Source organism: Chrysemys picta, chromosome 2 (genome assembly GCF_011386835.1).
Source record: "Chrysemys picta bellii isolate R12L10 chromosome 2, ASM1138683v2, whole genome shotgun sequence".
Classification (NCBI taxonomy): Eukaryota; Metazoa; Chordata; order Testudines; family Emydidae; genus Chrysemys; species Chrysemys picta.
Window position 1 is genome coordinate 131295991 of NC_088792.1, and position 20328 is coordinate 131316318.

General features: G+C 41.3%; 1 protein-coding gene across 3 annotated transcripts in view; it reads right to left on the bottom strand.

Moving 5' to 3' along the window:
• SEMA5A (semaphorin 5A) overlaps window positions 1-20328 on the bottom strand; it is a 635454-nt gene that overhangs the window by 24640 nt on the left and 590486 nt on the right. For all 3 annotated transcript variants that reach the window (XM_042859868.2, XM_042859867.2, XM_065584224.1), the window contains exon 18: window positions 6666-6836. In XM_042859868.2, coding sequence (XP_042715802.2) covers window positions 6666-6836 — 171 coding nt within the window. The remainder of the gene's footprint in view (window positions 1-6665; window positions 6837-20328) is intronic.

A 20328-nucleotide genomic window follows, 5' to 3' on the forward strand; every position in this document is an offset into this window, starting at 1 on the left:
GAGGAAGGTGAGGAGAGCTAGATAGGGTAGAAGGATTTTTTCTTCTGTAACCCCCAAACAAGACATTATAGGTGCCCCCCAAAACTGTAGGTGATATGTCACTGAAGGAGTCCATAGGACATGGGGTGTGGAATCACTGTACTTGAACCAGGTTGTGGGGGCATGTGCTCATCTTTGATGTAACTCTTCCTTTTCCTCAAAGGTTGGAGAAAGGAACTCAAGCGGGGGAGCTCCACCACTCTCCAAAGATGTGAGAGAGTCAAACGGTATTGGGAAAAGGTCCAGTCTTGATGAGCGTGCTTGTGTTAGTACAGATAATCTTTCAGTACCCACTAGCAGGGGATACTCTGGTTAATCTGAAAAAAATTACATTTTTGGAATATCTGAATTCCGGTAGTACCGGGTAAGTTTGAAGTATGGGGCTATGTTCCACTGTCAGTACCAAGGGCATAAACTGCTCCATCTGCACTCTTTTGGTAGATATAGTTGGTATCAATGAGAATGTCTTAGGAAATGTCAAGATCATAGGAAAGGCATGGCATTTACCTGGTACTGAAGATGTCTTGGAAGTCAATGTAGGTACAGATAGTACTGAGGGCATTGTAGGTACTGCCTTCTTAGAAGAGGAATGCTTAGATTCCTGTGCTGCTGAGTTCTGCTTCTGCAGCACAGATGGTCTCGGTACTCAAGCATGTTTGGTGCCCCTATTCTTAGAAGAGCCTGGAGCCCTGGGTAAGAGGTTGGTACTGACAGTGCCTGGAGCCTCAGTAGTATCCAGAGTGGGTCTCCAAAACGGACTTACTTGGAGGACACTCAGACTTTTTTGAAGTAGACCCCTTCTGAGGAGAATGAGCTATCTTTTCATGGGACTTCTCCAAAGATTTACCTTGGGCAGATCCAGGTGAATGTGCTGAAGTTGAAGAGGCCCTGTGCTTACTCCGATGCTAATGTCCAGGGGGGATCCTGGCATGGACCTGAGGCTGGACGGAGAGAGCCTTCCATCATCAAGAGGCTGAGACTTATCTCTCAATTCTTCCTAGCCCTGCCTTTAAAAGCAGAGCAAATGGAGAACTTCAGGGGAGCAATGAAACTCCCCCAAGCAGCAGATGCAAGGTGAGTGCTTGTCAGTAACCGGGGTAGCTTCCTGGAAAGAGAGGCACCGTTTGAAGCCCAGTGAGCCACGGAATACCCCAGCGCAATGGTGATCTGAGGAGAAAGTTCCCAACCCCCAAGGGGGAAGGAATTTAGACTGACACCTCTAAAACAAACAAGAAAGAAAGAAAGAAAGACAGACTAATTAGAGTAGTTCATGGTTTTGAGTAGAAAGGCACACTAATGCTCAATCTCAGGCCAAGGTGATTGAGAAGGAACTGAGGGCGGTTCAACCTCATAGCCCTATACAGCCTCAGTGCAGGGCATGAGGATATATAGGGCACATGAGTGGGTCCAACAGGCACTACTACCAAAAATCTGTGATCAAAGACATGTAGTGTAAGCGCACCTGAAGTTGAGCACCTATCTGTATATTAAGTGAAGAAGAATAAATGTTTATCCACGTTCTTCTCCAACAGAACTGAGCACTTCTTTCTAAAAATTCAATTCTTTTATCCATTATTTGTGTGTGTGAGTGACTGGTCCAAGGACAGCATGTTATTTCTCTCTTGGTGCTGCCACAAATACATTATTCTAAGTACCCAATATTGTTGTATGCAATACTACATATTATAGACACCATTGCTACAGATAACATTCAGTGATATGCTATACATAAAGAATTACTGATCAATGGTATAGACATTCCATTCATTTAAGTAAGATTTTGTTTAGTTAAAATTAAAAAATAGGAATATAAAATTGAAAAGATAGTTTGAGAAATAGTTATTGTGCATAAACCATTCTGTAGTTGTTTTTCAAGTGTAAATATCTTGGTCACTTCCAGTTGTAACTGACATTAAAAAAACCCAAACGCTTAGCACCTACTGAGGATCAGCAGCATGTAAAATTTAATTTTCCGTTAAATTTTGGCAAAATAAAACTGTTTGAAATTGCAAGAGCCCTTTTTTTCTTGTTCACCACTTAAACAATTATCATTATTTTCTTGTATTAAAAATTCCAACTGGGTTTGTAATTTCCAGATGCCAAGTTTCAACCAAAGATCTGTTTGCAATGACTACATTCCTTTCCCTCCTTAAATCTTAGATTTGTACACTTGTTTTAAAAATACAGGCTCTCTGTCCTGCAAATTGATCGGTATGAGCATACCCTGTGCCTGTGGGTGGTCCCATCAAAGTCACTGGCGCAGCGGTCTGTGCACATGGAGCACTGGGGTCACAGTTTTGGCCCACAATGTGTAATAAGAACAGTAAAAGAGAGCTGTGAAAAAAGCAGCTAGTGCATATGGCAATGGCTACTTTTCAAACTACATCACAGCTAGTTAGAAGACGTATTTGTTTTTGAGGGGGAGACAGAAGAAAACGAACTGCAAATTTTCATCTAAAAAGTAAGCTTGGTTTTTAGTTAGATTTGAATATTAAACAAAGCAAAGAGGTATGTGAGACATCTGTGTCACTCTGATTATTAAAAAGGCTTTAATGTAGATGATAAATTATTTTTGTTGGAAAAAATAGATTAATAATCAAGTCATAATAAGCTAAAGAGCACAAGTTATAAATGCCTGAAAACTGGGGTTGCTAATGGAAATGTTAACAGACCACTAACAATAGCAGCACTACAAGAGAAACCACTATAATAATACTGGAAACAGCACAAGAAACGTGACAGTTCTGGCCTTTTAAAAATGCCTTAAGGATCTGAGGCTGCTGTGATAATTTTTAAGTACATATATACTCCATCCCTCTTGAGGAATCAAATCAACAACAGAGTTCTATTTTCACTTTCTAAAACCTAAGGTGGAGAGTTAAGTTTGCTGTAATTTTGACAGAGTAGGTGCTATTTTATTCCACTGCAAGTCATGAAGTACTTAGAAAGGGAAATTACCCAATAGTTTGGGTAATAGCATCTATACATTCACACTCTTGGGTCTTGTATGCTCATGTACATGACCTCATCACATGAGAAGTAAGTTTATGGCATAAAGTTTAGAAACCCCTCAATCAAGCAGGTAACACTGCTCTACAGCCAAAATGCTTCTGAAATAAATGTAGTCAAACTTTACTAATTCTGAGTCACTGAGAACGAAAATGATGCTTAAAATTGTTGATTGGCTCTAGTTTTCAAGATATGCTATTGGGTCAGTATATACGACCCTTGACTTGGGAATGGTGGGAATAAGTGAGTTCTAAAGGGAAGGGATCTCAATTTAAACCAGAAATGACTAAAATACATCTTTGACTGGATCTATGACTAAATCTATGACTGGGTTTGGACAGTACTTGCTTTTTAGGCAAAACAATGAATGATGCAATCTGAAACTGGTATTGCGTCATACATGATATGAATTGCATCATGTTATTCCTAGAAGTCATGGATGATGCAATCATAACGAAGCTTACATCACTCTGCTGAACAAATTGCCCTATATCAGCTCTAGAAATCATACAGTGTCGTGCTCTCTTATTGGTCAGTGTTTGATTTTGCAAAGGGACACATTTCTGTTTAGCCAAAGTGAGCAGAGATGCCTCGTACTTGTGTGAACAGTGCAGATAACTTCTGCTATGTTTGTGGTGAAGTGACTTTTGCATCACAAAAGCGCAGTATAACCACTATGGTTAAGAAAGCCTATCTCCTTTATTTTGGCTGCAAAATTGGAGATCAGGACACGAGGTGGGCCTCACACATATGCTGCAACACTTGTGCAACAAATCTTCACCAGTAGTTGAACAGGAAAAGGAAATCTATGCCTTTTGCAGTGCCAATGATTTGGAGAGAGCCAACAGATCATACCAGCAATTGTTACTTCTGCATGGTGCCTCCAGTTGGGAAAGGTGTGTCAAAGAAGAAAAAGTGGACTGTGCATTATCCAAACATTCCATCAGCTATACGCCCAGTACCCCACGGAGAAGGACTGCCGGTTCCTGATGCACCAGAATCATTCTCACTTGAGTCAGACGAGGAAGAGGAAGAGGATGAAACTTCTGGTCCTGAACCATCAGTGTCACAGGACCCCCATTTTCTCCCATCCTCCTCCTCTGAACCACACCTCATAACACAAGGTGAACTGAATGACCTTGTCAGGGATTTGGAACTACTCAAGAGTAAGGCAGAGCTGTTGGGCTCCAGACTACAGCAGTGGAATCTCCTGGCAGGTGATGTTAGGGTTTCCACGTTCCGTGACCGTCAAAAGGATCTTGTCCCATTCTTCTTCATTGAAGGTGATCTTGTAGCCTGCAACAACATTGATGGTGTGATGGCAGCCCTCAACATCGTTCACGATCCAGATGAATGGAGACTGTTCATTGATTCATCGAAGACGAGTCTTAAAGCTGTTTTACTGCCTAATGGCAATGTTTTGCCATCAATTCCAGTTGGTCATGCAGTCCATATGAAGGAAACCTATGACAACATGAAATAGCTGCATAAACTATGACCAACATCAGTGGCAGCTTTGTGGCGACGTGAAAGGTTGTTGCTCTCTTGCTTGGTCTGCAGACTGGATACACAAAGTACTGCTGTTTTCTCTGTGAATGGGATAGTCGTGCAAGAGATTCCCACTACATCAAGAAAGATTGGCCACTCCGACAGTCATTGGAGCCTGGGAGGAAAAGTGTTCAGCATCCACTACTTGTTGAATCAAGGAAGATTTTGTTACCACCCTTACACATCAAGCTGGGTCTGATGAAGAACTTTGTCAAGGCCATTGACAAAACACAAGCAGCTTTCAAGTACCTCCATGGAAAATTTCCAAGGTTAAGTGAAGCTAAGATAAAGGAAGGTGTCTTTGTTGGTCCTCAGATTCGTGAACTTCTTCGAGATGATGCATTTGACCATGCACTGCGTGGCAAGGAAAAGATGGCATGGAAAGCCTTCCAGTTAGTGGCAATACATTTTCTCAGAAACAACAAGGCAGACAACTACAGGTTGTTGGTGGAAAACCTCCTCAAGGCATACAAAAGCCTTGGTTGCGACATGTCACTAAAGATACATTTTTTGCACTCTCATCTAGATTTTTTTCCACCAAACTACGGAGCAGTGAGCGACGAGCACGGCGAGCGATTTCACCAGGACATTGCAACAATGGAGAAACGCTATCAAGGCAAATGGAGCCCATCAATGCTTGCAGACTATTGCTGGACAGTGACAAGAGATGCTCCATTTAATGAATACAAGAGACAAGCCAAGAAGCGCTGAGTAGACCCTGAATAGGACTAAACTATGTACATAATAGTTTTTTGCCTTTTGTTTCATAATACATTTTATTCATATAACCCTTTTGCTGATTTTTAAAGTGTTACATAAACAGGACAGGTGAAATATTATCATGTAAAGTAACTATAAACACATGAAAAGACCTAGGTTTACAATTTATGATTAAAACTCTACTATCTACACAATATACATAGACATAAAATGTAAAAACTTAAATATCTTAGAAACAGTAGCCAATCAGTTGTTTTAGTTGTCATATTTGAATTCAGCACATCAAAATACATAATAAATAGCACATTTTATCTCTGAAGCAGACGACTTCCCAAAAATTGTAGACCAGTGTAATGTAACAGTGCATCATTGCTACTAGCAGACATTACTTTTTTCCAATGATCAAGAACAGAAGGTATTAACTGTAACCTATACACCAGCAAGACAAAAACTTTCACAGTGGTTCCTCTACCTTGACTTATCTTTTTATGTTACTTTTTACTTTCTACTTCTGATTCTTTTATTAGTCTTTTTATTTTCCTTGTTTTGCAAAGATTTAACATTTCACAAGACCACTTGGCAAGGGTCAAAAAAGACAATCAAAATGATAGAAAATATCATGGTCCACTTCCATTATGATTACATATAGATATTACAGTAGTACCCAGAGGCCCGACAGAGCTGTATAAATATGTACAAAGATGCAGTTCCTGCCCCAAAGGTCTTACAATCTAGGAAAGCATTTTAAAGGGTTAACATTTCTGTAAATGTGAAAATAGATTGCACTAAACTTTGTTCCCATTTCTTACTTTAGAAGAGCTCAGATATAATTTTTAAATCAAAATGTCTTTTTTCAGATCAGGAGCTAGGTAGGTCCTCAGGTGGTGTGAAATGATACAACTCCATTGAAGTCTTCAGTATTACATTGATTTACATCAGCTGAGGATCTAGAGCCTTCGAACTTTTGCTTGCTCTACAATACCCAGTACTACAAGTGTTTGTTGCACTATTATAGCTACAAATCTCTTAAGGCATCAATCTTCTGTGTGCAGAACTACACCATTTTAAACTACATTGACCTGAAACCTGTAACTAAACTGATAGCCTCTAAAAAATTATTTTAGCATGACACTAGGGCTTATCTCCTGTGGGCCAAATTCTGCCCTTAAAGGTACATTCACAGCAAATTCATTGTAAGCTGATGTGCATGCACCAGAGGACAGAAAGAATTTGTTCCTAAATGTTTAATAGGTTGATAAAGGCATAATGTACTTTACTGAACAGGTTGAACGATAGCCACCATATTCTATGGTATACTCAAAGCAAAGCACTGTATGGATTTGTTATACCTGGACAGGGTTGTGTGTTGCAAAGTGCCTCTTCAGTGTGAAGTCCAAGGCAGATGTCCCCTCCATAGGCTGGGGCTGGGTTTGTGCATGAGCGGGTCCTCATGTAATGTCCACCTCCACAAGTTGCTGAGCACTTTGACCATGATGACCAACAAGACCAACCTCCATCAACTGGAAAGAAATAACAACTCATTGTTCTAAGTCTCTGCATGGATGAACCATTTAAATCAACCTATCCAGTTTGAGTTCTATGGGCATGAGTCAAAGTCTACTGCAGTCAATAGAAGATTTTTAGGCCTCACCTGGCAAATGGGATCAGGCTATGAAGCTTACTTTACATTCTGAGATTTATAAAAGTATTGTCCAATGAAAGGAAGAGTAAGAAGAGTAAGAGCCCAGTGTGGATACAAAATTTATGTCCGCAGATGCAGATATCCGCGGATATAAATAAGTATCTGCGGAGCTGCAGGGCTCTACCAGCAAAAGCAGCAGCATGTCAGGCCTCCACTCCCAGCCCTGCACTGGTAGCTCCGTCGGCATGGCTGTTCCACTCACAGCCCCACACCTAGCCCTGCCCACTGGGTCGGGCACCAGACTCACTGGTAGCTATCCCTGGTCCTGCTCGTGTGTGCAAGCGGTTAGCACACTCTGGGACACGAGTCCTTTCCACACAGTGGTCTACGTCTCCTGTCCTGGGGCATGCGAGCCGCTTGCACACACTAGCGCAGCCAGGGATAGCTGCTGGTGAGCCTGGTGCTGCCCCAGTGCGCAGGGCTGGGGCACGGAGTTTGTTTATAAACAGAGGCAGGGTGATTACGATAACAAAAGGCTTGTCATTAAATTAAATTAAGGATCATTAGATGATCCTGAAAGCATTGCCAGGTACTCAAATTAAAAGATAGGAAACAAAGGGTAGGTTGCACCATCTCAAAAAAGACACTAAAATGGGGGGGGGCAGGGGGAGAATATAGAGAACGGCAATAAAAATGATTGGGGTTATGAAACAGCTTCCTATGAGGAGAGAGAAAAAGGACTGGGACTGTTCAGTTTGGAAAAGAGATAACTAAGGGGGGATATGATAGAGGTCTATAAAATTATGAATGATGTGGAGAAAGCGAATAAGGACACAGCTTGGCTGCCTGTGGGTTAAGCACCTGCTAATTTTTTCCCATGGGTCCGCCAGTCTTGGAGCACCCACACAGTCAGTGCCTATGAACAAGGAAGTGTTATTTACCTGTTCACATAACACAAGAACCGGGGGTCACTCAAGGCAATTAATAGGTAGTAGCTTTAATACAAATATAAGGAAGTATTTCTTCACACAACGCACAATCAACTGGTGGAACTTGGGTTTTAAAAAAGAACTGGATAAGTTCATGGAGTATAGGTCCATCAATGGCTATTAGCCAAGATGGTCAGGGGTACAACCCCATGCTCTGTGTGTCCCTTAATGTCTGACTGCCAGAAGCTGGGACTTTATGACAAGGGATGGATCACTCAGTAAATTGCTCTGTTCTGTTCATTCCCTCTGAAGGGGGGAGGGATAGCTCAGTGGTTTGAGTATTAGCCTCCTAAACCCAGGGTTGTGAGTTCAATCCTTGAAGGGGCCATTTAGGGATCTAGGGCAAAAATCTGTCTAGGGATTAGTCCTGCTTCAAGCAGGGAATTAGACTAGATGACCTTCTAAGTTCCCTCCCAGCCTGGATAGTCTATGAAGCATCCAGCTGCTGTCAGAAGACAGGATACTTGGTTAGATAGACCATTGGTCTGCCCAAGTATGGCCTTTATGTTCTTTATAGCACAACTGCAAAAGAATGACTGAAGTTGATGTTTCACAGAGGTGGGCTGAGAGTATGGGTTTTGGGTTTCAAAACCAAAGCAGGTTTGGTTTGGATCTGGATTCCTTTATATCCAAACCATGGAAGTTGGAGGTGGCATGGATATTTAGACCATCTCTGTTTTAAGCAGAAATATGCATATAGATACATTTAGGTTTCTGGTTTTAAGTTTAAAATATCACCATCTCTTTTAATAGTTATGTAGGAAAATAATTTGTTGTCAACACATCTGCTTAACTTTATAAGAATGCATAATAAAATACACACCACTAATAAGTGAAGCCTATAATAAACAAAGCAGAGTTGCCAGTTAACGATTTTACTGGGGTATTCCCTTTCCCATTCCGAAAATTGTTTACACAGTTTTAGTCTTCCCTGCCTACCAGTCTCATGCAGTCCCCAGACAGCTTTACAGCAGGGATTCTTGTTGGGATGACAGATTGTACATGCATAACAAGAGCATGGTTCAAAAGATGCATAAATGAGATTTACAAATACTTCTTGAAATATGTCCCCATTTTTCTAAAAAATAAATGTTACATAGCTGTGGCTTTAAATACATTTTCGGAACATAAGAACTGCTACACCGAAATACACTAATGATACACACCTAGTATTGAATGTATATGTGCACATCAGGTATTTATGCCTGCACATAACTTGGCATAACTTTGTGTAAATAAATGACTTATGTCTAGGCACATACAAATCTATGTAACCCACACATCTCCCGGGTGTGGTGTTCTGTCCCATCTAGTGGCACCGAGACCACTTAGAGAGAGATTAATGAGTCTGCTCTACAGCCTTAGCTAAGGGCCACATGGCTTTTAGCTCATGCATGTAGCTCCAGAGGTCCCAGGTTTGATCACACCTGCTGGGGTTTGTCGGTATTACATGTACAACTGCACACACCTAACTTTGAAAATCAGGCACCAACTGAATTCCTTTTACAGGCACCCTTAAAAAGTGGATGTTTACCATCCACAGTAGTTAAATTTACCATAGCATTTGCAATATTTCCAACTCTAAGCATAGGGAATACCACACTTTATTAGAGGTAAATACTTCTATTGCCTTACACAATTTATTTTAATGGTTCATTCGTTTTGATGCACTCTTTGGGAAACCTTAATTTATGGTTCATTGACATGACTGAATATAAAATCTATGTACCTCTCAAACAATACTCCTTAATGAGTCCTTTTGAACCTTTCTGTTCTCAGAAGTCAAAGAGTATTTAAAGGTGCAAAATCTTTTACTTCAGTTATTGGTCCTGCTTTGAGCAGGGGGTTGGACTAGATGACCTCTTGAGGTCCCTTCCAACTCTGAGATTCTATGATTCTATGATTCTATTGATATGGCTCTGCATTAAAAAAAAATTACTATGTACTGTAGTGCACTTATCCAAAAAATATTCATATTTAAATCTTCCAGGCAGTGACATTGAAGAATACTTTAAATATATTGAAGACGGGTCATTTTGCTTAGAAAGCAAGTTACATCACAGACACATTTGTCAAGTCAAATAGAACTCATTTATATGGAAAGATTGTAATAGCAGGAAAATGAGTTTAGAGGATCTTTTTTATTTGGGTATCAATATCTGCCTGTGCAGCTATGCAGACAATCTTACATATAATGAATATTCAGGATCTCATGCTGTTCAAGCAGGCAGTGTAGTAGTCTATACCTGCAGCTACTGGTCAAATGGGCCTTTAATAGACGTCATTAGCATATGTAAAATTTCCTTTCTATAATGTTTTACAATGTGCACTTATTGTACTGAGTTACCTTGAAAAGCAACAAACCATACAGCCAACAAAGCACTATAAAAAAAACAGTAAATGAGATATTTATGGTACCACGTAAACCATTTCTGCGAAGTGTTACTAGCTTGTCTGCTTTCCAATAGCTCCTAAAAAAGAATCTATTTTGACTGATCGATCAGTCATCATTACCTCATCCACCTTGTCTCTCTAATATCCTGGGACCAACATGGCTACAACAACAGTGCATACAGATTTCTGTTTTGTAACTACAGTTATTATAGCTATGTTATAAGGCAGGAGGAGGAGGGGGGAGATTGGACACATTATAATAGAATATGTGACAGAGGCTTAATTGTAGTTGTGCCAAAGGGCACCATTATAATATGTGCTGTCCTTTCTACCTATTTAGGCTGCCATCATAAATCTCTAGTTCTCAAAAAAGCTGACTACTCCCCCTTTTATCTGTTCAGCTAAACTTTTTCTTCTTAACAATAGGGGATGATAAAGGCATCATCATGGTTAAATAAGATCAAAGGAGTGGGTGTTTACTGCATGAGGTTTCACAGGACCTAAATAGAACTCTGTGGTTGCTTTCATCTTTTTATAATGTTGCTTAGCAACCCAGGACCATCTGTTTTCTCTTCCTTTGCTGTCCATGATGTAAAGTCCTTAATGCTGATTCAGCCTTATTGATAAAAATGAAGAATTATGAAGAAAGCTCCAGACATTACATAATTTCTTTACATAACAGTATAGCAGAGCTATTGGATAAAAAGGGTAGTTAAAATAATTAATTACCCAATAATGGAAAATGGTTTCAAAATACTTCACAAGTATTCAGGTTGGTATGTTGTGTAGCAAGGCCTTTTCAACAAGCAAGGGTGCTCTCAAAACAACGTTTTCTTTTATAGGGGTTGTTTTTTGTCTTCCTGAGCAATCAAGCAACTCTCTGCCTAATAGCTGTTGTCCTGGTTAATAAATATTGCTCCACAAAGACAAGAAAAAAAAATCCTGGGGAAAAGGATGTTCCAGGGGAAAATAGTCTATAGAAACAGGACCCCCTGGTGCTCCAATAAAACAGCCACACCACTGGACAATTTCCAAAAGACTATTAAGTAAATTGGCCATCCTTCCATGCACTTTGGGTTTTACAAAAGAGAGGAAGGAACGATGAACAGAGAGGGTGATCCTCTTCATTCTCAAAAATTTGGACAGAATTGTGACAGTAGGGGTTTTGCACAGATTGGGCGGTATCCTTCACAACTGAAGCTTTCATTTAAGTTATTTCTAGCCCTTCTGGGTATGAAGATAAATAAAAAGTTACTCATCTAAAGGTTATCTTGTTGAGAACATAGCAAAAGAGAATGAATAACAGCAAGCAAGATTGGAGTCTTCTCTGTTCATATGAAAGAGAGTGAACTGATAGAGATTCACAGAAATGTGAATGGCATCAAATGACTAAGCGGAATTAGAATTTCGCACTAGCACAAATGTGGAATTTTGGGGTGCCTGTGAAAGTGACGGATTGGAGACCTGACTCTCTGCTGTGCCCTTCTGGACTCCCAGACACTAGCTGATTCCCAGTCCACCCCACTTGCTTCTTTCTACATCCCTATGGATATCACCACATTTCCCCTGACCTGTGGGAAAGAGCAAAAACAAAAAATAAAGTTTTTCACTCCCAGTTCAGTGCTGCTTCAGTCCACATTCATAAAAGGAAGTGTTGCATGTAGCAGACAGCTGACTCAGAGCAATGCAGCAGCAAGAAAGGCAGACTAATGCCTGTAGTGGCTGTACAACAGTAAGAACTAAGGCCAAAGCCTTTAGGAAGGACTCTGTTTCACGTAATGGCCTTTGGATCAAATGAGAATAGCCCTAAGCCAATTTTTTTCCTGGTGTATGAAGTTACCCCAAGGACGAATTTGGTCCATTATTTTTAAATATCGTCCTCTTTTCTACAGGCCACATTATTTCTGCAGAGAAAAAGGTGGCAGAAGTGAAAAAAGCAACAGGAGATTAACAGATTTTTTGAAGTCAAATACACTCTCTATAATATCCTTACAGGAATTTTTGTAGTATCTGAACTTCTCTGTATTTTTATCTTCATGTTTATTGGTATATGACTATTTCTGCTGAATATATTAGATTTTTCACAGTCTAAATTAAAAAAAAAAGTGGTAATAAAAATAGCATGACACCGATGAGATCACAAATATTGAAATAAGATAGCAAAATTTCAAATCTTGAAAACAGAATTAATCCATTTCCTTCCAAACACATTAGTATATCTATGTATTTCCTATATTTCAATATTCCATATTTCAACCACATATTAATATCTTAAACAAAACAAGAAATGAATGGGGATGGATAGATGGACAGGCAGACAGAGAGGTATGAGTGGGGATGGAGGGACAGACACACACTGGGGTATGAATGGAGATGGATGGATGGAGATGGATGTCAACATACATTTACAAATATTTTTCTTCATAATCAGGGTATTTTGTACTTTTAAATCCAGCATGATTCATTATATCTCTGTACCAACAGAAAAAGCACATTATGCAGAGTTCTAACACGTTATTTTCCATGTTGTTGGACAATAATCTCAGTATATCTCTGAACCAACAGAAAAAGCACATTATGCAGAGTTCTAACACATTATTTTTCATGTTGTTGGACAATAATCTGAGTACAATTAACTCATTTTAACATGAATTATTTCAGATTACCATTCTTTCCAGTGAAAACAGTGATTATAGCCTATTAATGTGAACTGGAGCGTCACATGATATGCACAATTCTAAGCCACATTTGACCAGCAGAGGAAATAAATTATGCTATTCCAGTAAAGGCTAGAATATAAACACATCAGAGAGAATACTCACAAAAGATTCCCTATCTGAAGATTTCTTACCCATATTTTAGAGGTCTGGGAAATCATGTGAAAGGCATTTCATGGCTTTCCTTCTGCATGCTCTAGATTGTCTAGTTATGATTATCAAAGCATCCAGACAAAGCAGGCATGCAAATATTATATTCCAGGGATCGGCAACCTTTGGCATGTGGCCCGCCAGGGTAAGCCCCCTAGCAGGCCGTGCTGGTTTGTTTACCTGTCGCGTCCGCAGGTTTGGCCGATCGCAGTTCCATGGTTCGCCGCTCCAGGCCAATGAGGGCTGCGGGAAGCGGCTCGGGCCGAGGGATGTTAACTCTTAATGTTAAGGGCAGCTGCGGTTTGGATTGAGCATGGAGTTGAGAATCAGGAAATCAGGGTTTTATTTTCAACTCTGCCACTGATTCTGCATGACCTTCGTATACCAGTTAACTTCACTGTGCCTCAATTTTTCCACCTGTAAAATGGGGTATAATAGTATGTACCGAACTTTGTATAGAACTTTGAGTTCTGTGGATAAAGAACACTACGTAGCAGACCCTCACTAATCCACACTTGGTTTAGCCACACACTTCATCTTAATCTTCAAAAAGAATTACGGTAATTATCTCTCCATCTCATAATAAAGATTTAATAGCAGATGCTAAATTCCAGTCTCAGATGTATTCATTATTTGAGGGAAGTGGCGCGGGCTGAGGGATGTGCTGGCCGCCGATTCCCATAGCCCCCATTGGCCTGGATCGACGAACCATGGCCTGTGGGAGCTGCAACTGGACGAACCTGCGGACACTGCACGTAAACAAACAGTCCCAGCCTGCCAGCGGATTTCCCTGATGGGCCACATGCCAAAGGTTGCCGATTCCTGTTGTAGAGTATTAATATGAATAATTAAAACTGAACTAGGATTGACCAAATAAATGAACCAAGTACACATTGTGATTTGTTATCCTTGATTTTTCATTGTGTTTGTTCATTTGGGCCTCAATCCTGCAAAGCACTCAGCAGCTCTTGAGATGTCAGTGGACAATTTTTTCAAAAGTGATTTAGGACTCTATGTTCCATTGCCTTTCTGTGGGACTTTGGCACTTTTGAAAATTTTACCCACTCTCACTATTTCCCAAATATCAGTAATTCACAATGGGTGTTCCAATTAGTGAGGATCTAGTGTTAGTGCCGATTCTTTTTATTAGTTAAACTTTCTGATTCTTTTCATATGGTTAAGTAAAATATTTTTTAAGCATAAAAGGCAAGATGGTCAAAAGAATATTAATTTATGCAGAAGTCCCTGTGAAGGTGGGGATAAGAAGGGAAGTGAGGGTTGCCCAATCCTGGGCCCTGCATTGGCCACTTCAGTCCCTCTGGGTCCCACTCTCGCTTCCTCCACCCGAGGTGTGCATGACTTTATATGGGGGTGGAGCCACCACAATATTTCCTTGTGAGAGAATTAGCCTCACTGCTCGCTCCCCCCATTCAACCACCCCATTGCACAGCAGAAGCATGCCGTGTTGCATATATAAATACAAGTTAAATAGGGATGAGCAGGACAGGGAGCAGAGTAGAACCTGATCCTGCTTTAATGAGAAGACAGTTGCCTAGCTGCCAAGTTATTCCTGTCTACTAGCAGCAGTAAGGATTAAGAGCTAGATTATACTCTAATGATGAGCTCTGTGTAAGGACTAGTATGAAAGAGCCCAGGGAAGGAGGTTTTGCCTCAGAGAGGACCAATTCCTTCTTTATTCTTCCTTTCCTCCCAGACATTAATAATCTGCTACTGACTCTGACCAGTAGAAGATTATTTCCTCCTACACAATGGCTCAGTGGCAGTGGCCAGTACTTTGGGGAACTAGGGCAGAACCAAAACATCACCCATTTCTTGCCCTTCCCAGTTTACTCCCTGCCCAATTCTGTGAGGGGCTAGTGCCCATCGCGCTATCCCTGATTTCCCCTCTATACTTGAAGTGGAGATGAAGGGAAGTGTGCATATGAGGGTGTAGCATGTTATATTCTGCTTAGTGCACATAGAGCTATGTGGACACCAATGGGTACGCCTACACAATGTTTTGGAGTGAGCCTCCCAGCCTGGGTGACAGTCTCAGACTAGTGAGACTCACACTAACGCTTTAAAAATATCTCTATAGACAGCACTTTGAAGTTGCAGCTTGGGTTGGAGCTCAGGCTCTGAAGCCCACCATCCTCCCTAGGCACTTGATCTCCCATGTCCCTCCTATGCATCGCCTCTGCTTCCAGACCTAAGTGAGGAAGATACACCTAAGCATCCCAATAGCATGATGAAAATTGCACTTAGACCGACTTCTCCTCATTAATGATTATTTTCCACCCAGAACCTGTCCCCTTAGAAGGAAAGAAGTGAGGTTCCAGGCAGCTTGAAATTTACTACAATTGATGTGGAGAACTGCGTTTAGCATTTAACCTTATTTGCCCCTGTCCATTGCCTCCACTCACTGTGCAATGTGCAAAGACTTGCAAGATCAAGGCCTAAGAGTGAAATGTTAGACATCCTCATACTGCTGGAGTAATCAGACTTTATGAAGCTGTCCTGAGAGGAGGGTTAAGAGGAATGAAATCCACTCACCTACCACAATGATACAAAACATGGCTGCAAAGCAACCCATCCATAGCCACTATTATAACTGACCCTGTGGAATAGTGGCTCCTGCTGTTGGTTCTTTAGCTCTTAATCAGGGGAGGAAGCTCTTAATTAGGAAGACCAGGGCTTAAAAAAGCCCGCTCCTAAGCGACCAGAGGAGCTAGCAAACAGGAGCGGTTAACAGGGGAGTTTTGCAAGGGAGTTCTCCAGAGGGGCAGAGTGATGGGGGGGGGGGGGGGGCTATACCACTTGACATTACTTAAACGTCTTTAAACTTAAGCCAAAAAACATCTCCCGAAAAAACAAAACAACAATAAAAGAACCAGCTGCAGGAGTAAAAAGAGAATGCAGGCAGAAGTCCAGAAGGGGCTACCCGGTTTATTGCATCCAATGCAGCATGTATGATTATCTGCCCTATGGGCAGGTGGCGTATGTGTGCATTTGGTGCAAGAAGCTCCTGGCCCTCATAGACCATGTACGGGCTTTGGAGACCAGAGTGGCTGAGCTGGAGGAGCTAAGGGAGACAGAGAGGTACTTAGATGAGACTTTCCAGGACACAGTAGAATGGTCCCACTCCCAGTCTGACAGCCTCTGTGCTGTTGCGGAGGATGAAAGTCTGAGGGAAGGAGGACATCTAACTGGAGCAGAGGGAAATGATCCCATAGTTGGGACCATCCTTCCAGATGATGTTGTGGTATCCTCTCACACTGAGGATACCTCTCTGGGGCATGGAACTCCAGTTATTAGGAAGAGATAGATATTAGTAATGGGTAATTTGATCATTAAAAACATAGCTAGCTGGGTTTGCGATGACCAGGTGAAGTGCATGGTGACTTGCCTGCCTGGTGTGAAGGTTGTGGATTTCTCGAGACATCTAGATAGACTTATGTGTAGTGTTGGGGAAGAGCCAGTGGTTCTGGTACATGTAGGTACCAATGACATAGGGAGGGATAGGAGAGAGGTTCTGGAGGTCAAATTTAGGCTTCTAGGTAAGATATTGAAGTCCAGGACCTCTATGGTAGCATTCTCTGAGATGCTTCCATTTCCACAAGCAGGGCCAGTTAGACAGGCAGAACTGCAGGGTCCCAATGCATGGATGAGATGATGGTATAGGGAGGAGGAGTTTAGATTGATTAGGAATTTGGGAAACTTTGGGGAAAGGGGGAGCCTATTCAGGAATGATGGGCTCCACCTAAACTAAAATGGAACCAGATTGCTGGCACTTAAAATTAAAAAGGTCGTAGAGCAGTTTTTAAACTAAAGGCTGGGGGGAAGCCGACAGGTGCGGAGGAGCACGTGTTTCAGACAGAGACATTCCTTAGGGGAGGAACTACTAATGGAGATTCTCTATGTCCTAGAAAGGAGGAGAGTATGGAAGATGATAAAATACAGGTAGGATCTGATGAGAAACAGTCAAATGAAAAAAAGTCTCATTCAATTACATCATGTAATGGGAAACAGTTAAAAAGTGACAAGTTTTTAAAGTGCTTATATACCAATGCTAGAAGTCTAAATAATAAGATGGGTGAACTAGAGTGCCTTGTATTAAATGAGGATATTGATATAATAGGCATCACAGAAACTTGGCGGAGTGAGGATAAACAATGGGACACAGTAATACCAGGGTACAAAATATATCGGAGGAGAGAACAGGTTGTGCTGGTGGGGGAGTGGCACTATATGTGAAAGAAAGCATAGAATCAAATGAAGTAAAAATCTTAAATGTACTGTACCACAGAATTTCTATGGATAGTAAGTCCATGCTCAAATAAAAAGAATTTAGCATAGGGATATACTACCGACCACCTGACCAGGATGGTGATAATGACTGTGACATGCTCAGGGAGACTAGAGAGGATATAAAAATAAAAAAATTCAATAATAAAGGGGGATTTAAACTATCCCCATATTGACTGGGTACATAGCACCTCGGAACAGGATGCAGAGATAAAGTTTCTTGACACCTTAAATGACTGCTTCTTGGAGCGGCTAGTCCTGGAACCCACAAGAGGAGAAGCAATTCTTGATTTAGTCCTAAATGGAGCTCAGGATCAGGTCCAAGAGGTGAATATAGCTGGACCGCTTGGTAATAGTGACCATGGTCACAACCCAATGGCCCTCTCCCTCAGGTCCCCTGGGGAGGAAGATCAGCATTGTATGTTGCTAACGCTGTTGCAAGCATCTCAAGGCATTTTGGGAAGGGTTAAAGGTGTGAGTATGTAGTGGAAAATCTCTTTGCAGATTGCGAGAGGCCAAAGAGGGAGGGAGGAAGAGAGCAGAGAACAGGTTAACTTGGCACTTCAGCTAGCTTAGTCTGAAGATAAGACGCTGGACCCTGTCCAAGGTCACAGCGAGAAATCTGCAGCTGCATTAACATCTTACCCAACCCTAGCCAGCCATGAGAAAAGAAGAACTAAGCTGAGCAGGACTTCAAAGAGTGCAAAAACAAGCAAGACGGCGAAGGCGAACGGGGGGGGGAAAGCTGAGAAGGCCACAGAAAGCCGGTTTGGACTGGTACAAAGAGCACTAGGAACAGAGGTCCTTGAACAAAATACCCCCAAAAGAACCCAGGACTTAAAAACCCACCCGAGAGGCAAAGCAAGTCGAAGATCAACAGCGGACCCCGGAAGACCCGTGCACAGGACAAGAACTCCTGTCCACCCATCCCCCTCTTCTTCTTTCGTTACACCCAGGCTTGGCCAGCCTCGTGTAGTGCGGGTGTGAGTATGAAAGTGGGTTAGGGCTTGGGGCACTAATGCTTTCTTCCTTCCTCTGAGTGACATAGGGAAACCCCCCACTCCAGCACTCGCCGCTGTTATTTTATTATTTTATTAATAAAGCTTTAAAATGTAGTCCCTTGGTGTGCTCTGCCATCTCCTCCCCTAAAGATCCTGTGGCCTCAGCCTGACCACCTGACGCCTCGGGCAGATTGGTAACATAAATCTGTCACAACCATAATATAATTAAATTTAATGTCTCTGTGGTGCGGAAAACACCAACAGTGGTCCAACAGTGTAGAATTTAATTTCAGAAAGGGGGAGATGCACAAAAATGAGGAGGTCGGTTAAACAAAAATTAAGAGGTACAGTGCCAAAAGTAAAATCCCTGCAAGCTGCATGGAAACTTTTAAAAGACAAAAAGACACCATAATACAGGCTCAACTTAAATGTATACCACGAACTAAATAACATAGTAAGAATACCAAAAAAGAGCCACTGTGGCTAAACAACAAAGTAAGAGAAGCAGTCAGAGGCAAAAAAGGCATCCTTTAAAAAGTGAAAGTTAAATCCTAGTGAGGAAAATAGAAAAGTGCATAAACTCTGGCAAATGAAGTGTAAAAATATAATTAGGAAGGCCAAAAAAGAATTTGAAGAACAGCTAGCCAAAGACTCAAAAAGTAATAGCAATTTTTTTTTAAGTACATCAGAAGCAGGAAACCTGCTAAACAACCAGTGGGGCCACTGGACAATCAAGATGCTAAAGGAGCACTCAAGGACAGTAAGGCCATTGTGGAGAAACTAAATGAATTCTTTGCATTGGTCTTCACAGTTGAGGATGTGAGGGAGATTCCCAAACCTGAGCCATTCTTTTTAGCTGATAAATGTGAGAAATTGTCCCAGATTGAGGTGTCATTAGAGGAGGTTTTGGAACAAACTGATAAACTAAACAATAATAAAGTCACCAGGACTAGATGGTATTCACTGAAGGAACTCAAACGTGAAACTGCAGAACTACTAACTGTAGTCTGTAACCTATCATTTAAATCAGCTTCTGTACCAAATGACTGGAGGATAGCTAATGTGACAGCAATTTTTAAAAAGGGCTCCAGAGATGACCCCAGCAATTACAGGCCAATAAGTACCGGGCAAACTGGTTGAAATTATAGTAAATAACAAAATTGTCAGACACATAGATGAACATAATTTGTTGGGGAAGAGTCAACATGGTTTTTGTAAAGGGAAATCCTAGTGGTGTCCCTAGCCTCTGTTTGCCAGAAGGGGATGGATCACTTGATGATTACCTGTTCTGTTCATTCCCCCCCTGGCATTGGTCACTGTCAGAAGACAGGATACTGGGCTAGATGGACCTATGGTCTGACCCAGTATGGCCGTTCTTATGTTCTTGGACAATACTAAATACAGAGTTCCCTCCTCTGGCCTGCACCAGCCATATTGGTCACTTCTTCACCTGCTTATCCCAGGGTCAGCATGAAACTTATCTCCTCCCACTCACGGCTATCATCTCAGACACTCTGCAAAACAGTGACTTTCACTCTGACATATGCATTTGTTGTCTACAAACTAGCTTTCTGTGACTCATTAAAAACCCACAATTACTTTTTTATACTTCTCCTAGTAAACACTCCTCTCTCTCTCTCTGAATGTACAATCAAGCCCAACTTCTGGATGAACCATATCTTATTATCATTACTCACCCTCCCACGTGTTCAAAGAAAAGAGCAACTATATATACCTGTTTCTCTTTTTCCCCCTTCAGACTGATCAGATTTGGACCCTTAAATTTATTTTAATTATTGATAAACACCAGCTGC